The sequence below is a fragment of the Monopterus albus genome, unplaced genomic scaffold (genome assembly GCF_001952655.1).
Source record: "Monopterus albus unplaced genomic scaffold, M_albus_1.0 scaffold104.1, whole genome shotgun sequence".
Classification (NCBI taxonomy): Eukaryota; Metazoa; Chordata; class Actinopteri; order Synbranchiformes; family Synbranchidae; genus Monopterus; species Monopterus albus.
The window spans coordinates 877,792-881,463 of record NW_018127984.1 but is presented as its reverse complement, the minus strand read 5'-3'; the positions used below and the strand labels follow the sequence as shown (position 1 = coordinate 881,463).

The 3,672-nt window shown below is 40.4% G+C and overlaps 1 protein-coding gene across 1 annotated transcript in view; it reads right to left on the bottom strand.

The window, feature by feature from the left end:
• Window positions 1-3,672, bottom strand: part of pcxb (pyruvate carboxylase b) — a 294,075-nt gene that overhangs the window by 63,734 nt on the left and 226,669 nt on the right. Inside the window, exon 16 of the mRNA XM_020610143.1 lies at window positions 2,070-2,291. Coding sequence (XP_020465799.1) covers window positions 2,070-2,291 — 222 coding nt within the window. The remainder of the gene's footprint in view (window positions 1-2,069; window positions 2,292-3,672) is intronic.

The window sequence follows — 3,672 nt, the reverse complement described above, 5'->3', positions numbered from 1 at the left end:
CCTATCATTTTTTGCACCTCTTTATAGGTTTTCCCCTCTCCAATCAACTTTTTAATCAAAGTACGCTGTTCTTCTGAACAATGTCTTGAACGACGCATTTTCCTCAGGCTTTCAAATGCATGTTTAACAAGTGCTGGCTTCATCCTTAAATAGGGGCCACCTGATTCACACCTGTTATTTCACAAAATTGATGACCTCACTGATTGAATGCCACACTGCTATTTTTTTGAACACACCCCTTTCAACTAATTGCCCAATTGCACAGCCTTAAGAGCGTGCATATCATGAATGCTGGGTCTTGTTTGCTTTCTGAGAATCTACTGCACCTACTGGTAACTTGTTTGCCATGTAGCAATAAAAAATATACTAAAAACCTGGATTATTCTGGTTAGTCACATTGTACTGCTATTATTTTGAACAATACTGTATGCATGTCATTAGAAGAACCTAAAATGTGATGTGACATAGCTATGCAGCCAGTGAAAGCTAGTGTAATGCATACATTTTCTGGATAAAAAAACATTTCTCGCTGTAGTATTTTAAACCATTTGAAGGGAAATGTTACAAATTCTTATAATAATCAAGTCTGGATGAGACAAAATGCGCAAATTATGCATCAGCTAAGAGCAGAAAAGACCAAATTTTGCAGGATGTCTTGGTGATGGCTTTAATGTGCTGATCAAAGGAGATGGTAGGATCAAATGTCGACACCAAGATGCTTTCCCATCAGACTTTGAGAAATCACACAGTTGTCAAGAGTTACTGTTGCTTGATCAAACTGGCATCAGTGTCAGCACATCAGTTTTATCAAACTTGAGGACCAGGAAATTATGTGACATCTAACTTTTCACAGAAGACAAGCAGACCTCTAAATAAAACGGGAGTCATCATCTACCTTTATAGGCACACACAGCTGAGTAACGTCGTCTTATGGATTGAACCAGACACGGTTGATGATTATTAAGAGACTTTGGATCAACATGTGCTTTCTTAAGTACAGCAGTGGTTTAACATGACATTTTTGAAGCAAGTGGGGACAATGACGGTTCTAAGTGATAAGTTAACAATATTTGGCATTATAGGTCCCAAAACCTCTTCAGAAAGCACAGCTGGTAGAGGAGGGAGGTATTAAGATTCGACGCCAACACAAGATTAGACAACAGTTCAAGAGATACAGTCTCAGACGCTGTTAAAATAGAGGCTATCTGGGATTCAACAAAAACCTCAGATGGAGACACTGAACTAGTTTTGTATATAATCTCATCTATTTTACTGCAGAAAAAGTCCAAAAAATTCAACTCAACTCAGCTAATTTTAAATGCATCTGGCTGGTTGTGAGATGTATGCTACTTAAGCAGGAAACAGTACATGATTTTATTTAAGTACAGAAAACTGCCAACAGACCTATATGCCACCCATTAAGATTCCTGCCATTTGTGTACCAAGTTCCAGCAGGCGTACTTATGAGCATGTGTTTCTTCAGTAAACCAGAGTGAAGACCTGAGTGTCTGGTTTTGGTAGTGAGAGGTGCAACTGAATCCAAGAGACTGTGTTAAAATCACTGGTACAATTTTCACACTTCAACAGGGCCTGTCGCAGCAGTGAAACAAGCTAAGTTAATAGACAGGTTATGGCTTCAAATTTGATAGCAAAGTAATATGACATAATGGACTGAGGAGACAGATCAGAAACCACTGTCCTGCTGGACAGAAATAGGTCGGTGGTATTACCACTGTCAACATGGATTACATGTTGACAAATCTAGAGGTTTCACTTTCTTACTCAAGAATTAGATGAGGCAATCCATACCACTCTATATCTATATGATATAAAATTAAGTTGGAGCGAGGAGATGATTAGTTTAACCTACAGCATAAAGACTGGAAGCAGGGGGAAGCCACAAGCCAGGCTTAAAGCCCACTGATTTACACAGAAAACCATTCATCTGGACAAAACCCAAACTGTAAAAAAGGATAATCTGTGGTTTTATGTAGAGTTATGAGGTTATTTCGCTGTGACAATAAATATTCCAAATGACCAAGGCATGCATTCAGCACACTGAAACGTACCTCCCCAGTTCTCCATGCTGAAAAGGTTGCTGAAGTTGTGGCTGACGAATGGTGAGATCGTCTTCAGGTCGTGGGTTCGAACCCTGGTTGCCAGGAGCGACTGGTGAGCATCCCTGAAGGTAGTATCCATTAGCAACAGACCCTGGTGGGCACGGATGGCCTTGGCGAAGCCCTCAGGACCGTCACGTAGCAACACATCCCGGAAACCTACCGGAGGGTCCCCTGTTAAGTGAAGGAAGGAAAAAGAAATATTTGGAAAAGTTGGAAATATGGCTTTTATATACTGCAGACCTGCAATTACTGAGATGTGCGGCAAGGTTATTTGTTACATAAGCAGACAAGATATAAGAGGAATCCTTTATTTATCCAATCTTAAGGGGTGTTCTGACTTCAGACACTGCTTAAGTGTTCTCCTTTGGGTTGTGCTGCTAACACATCTGGCAGTTGTCATAACTTCTGCTAATGAGGTAGACAGTGTTTCCTCTCACTGCCGCTCCATTTTCTCTCAGTATGGCTACAAAGGAATACAGGAATATAATCACAGCAACCGGCTTACAGGACAAACCACGCACTGGTCTGTGAAAATGGATTGTTCCTGCTGACAGTGACTCGTATGTCCATGGTCTTTTATTTAAAGTAAGAAGCTATGGTTTAGTGAAAAACAGAGCTCCAAGTACCCGAGTTGCCAGCAGAAGGAAAACTGGTTCCAGTAGAGCTGCTATTGCACTTTCCACCCATGTTTTAGTTTCTAAACCTTATCTGGAGAATAAAAACAACTGCTATACTGTAGAATCCCCAAGACAAATACTGGCATTTCCAATTTATCACAACTGAGTGGTCCTTAAAGCAATCATACTAACATTGCAAAGATCTTGCTCTGTGGGCACTGCGACAACCAACCTTCTGTCCTAACCCTCCTCTCCTCTCTCGCAATTAAACACAACCAGAGGCATTAAAATATCGGAAGTCGAATTGTGATCTATATTTGTACTGTGCTGTGTATGATCATCAGTCAATTAGACTAGTTAATGAGGTACTATCTGCCTGCTTAGTTGTCCTCAAATCATCTGCCCCTCTTTCTCGCCACATCAATGAATATTCGCTCAACCTTTTATCGTTGTACAGTACCTCATCCTTAAAAACAAATGATCTCTGCAATAATTTTCTCTAAAGGCCAGCATGAGCAAAATGAATTCTACACAGACGTAAATATATTTGTACACACATGCAAACACAGGCACACAAAATGAGCTCTCGGAAACACACAGATTAAATCACACTGTCAAATAAAACAGAAAAAGACACTGAACTTGTGTGTATAATACAGCGGGGAAGCCATACCACCCGCAGTCACCTTTACACAAACAGGAAAATGATTTCTACTCCAGCCCTTCTTCTATTTTTCATGCTTATGCAGCCTTCACAACTTGCTATGTTTTCAGCACGTGCTGCCTTTGGTACATATGCTTTAACACAACCGAGGAAATTAGGGCATCTGTACTGGGGCTACAATTACTAAACAATGGCTTCTGCATGTGGCAGTTAACTGGAGAAAAGTCAGTGGATCTATGCATGTGTCATATTGTACAGAGCAGAAACAAAA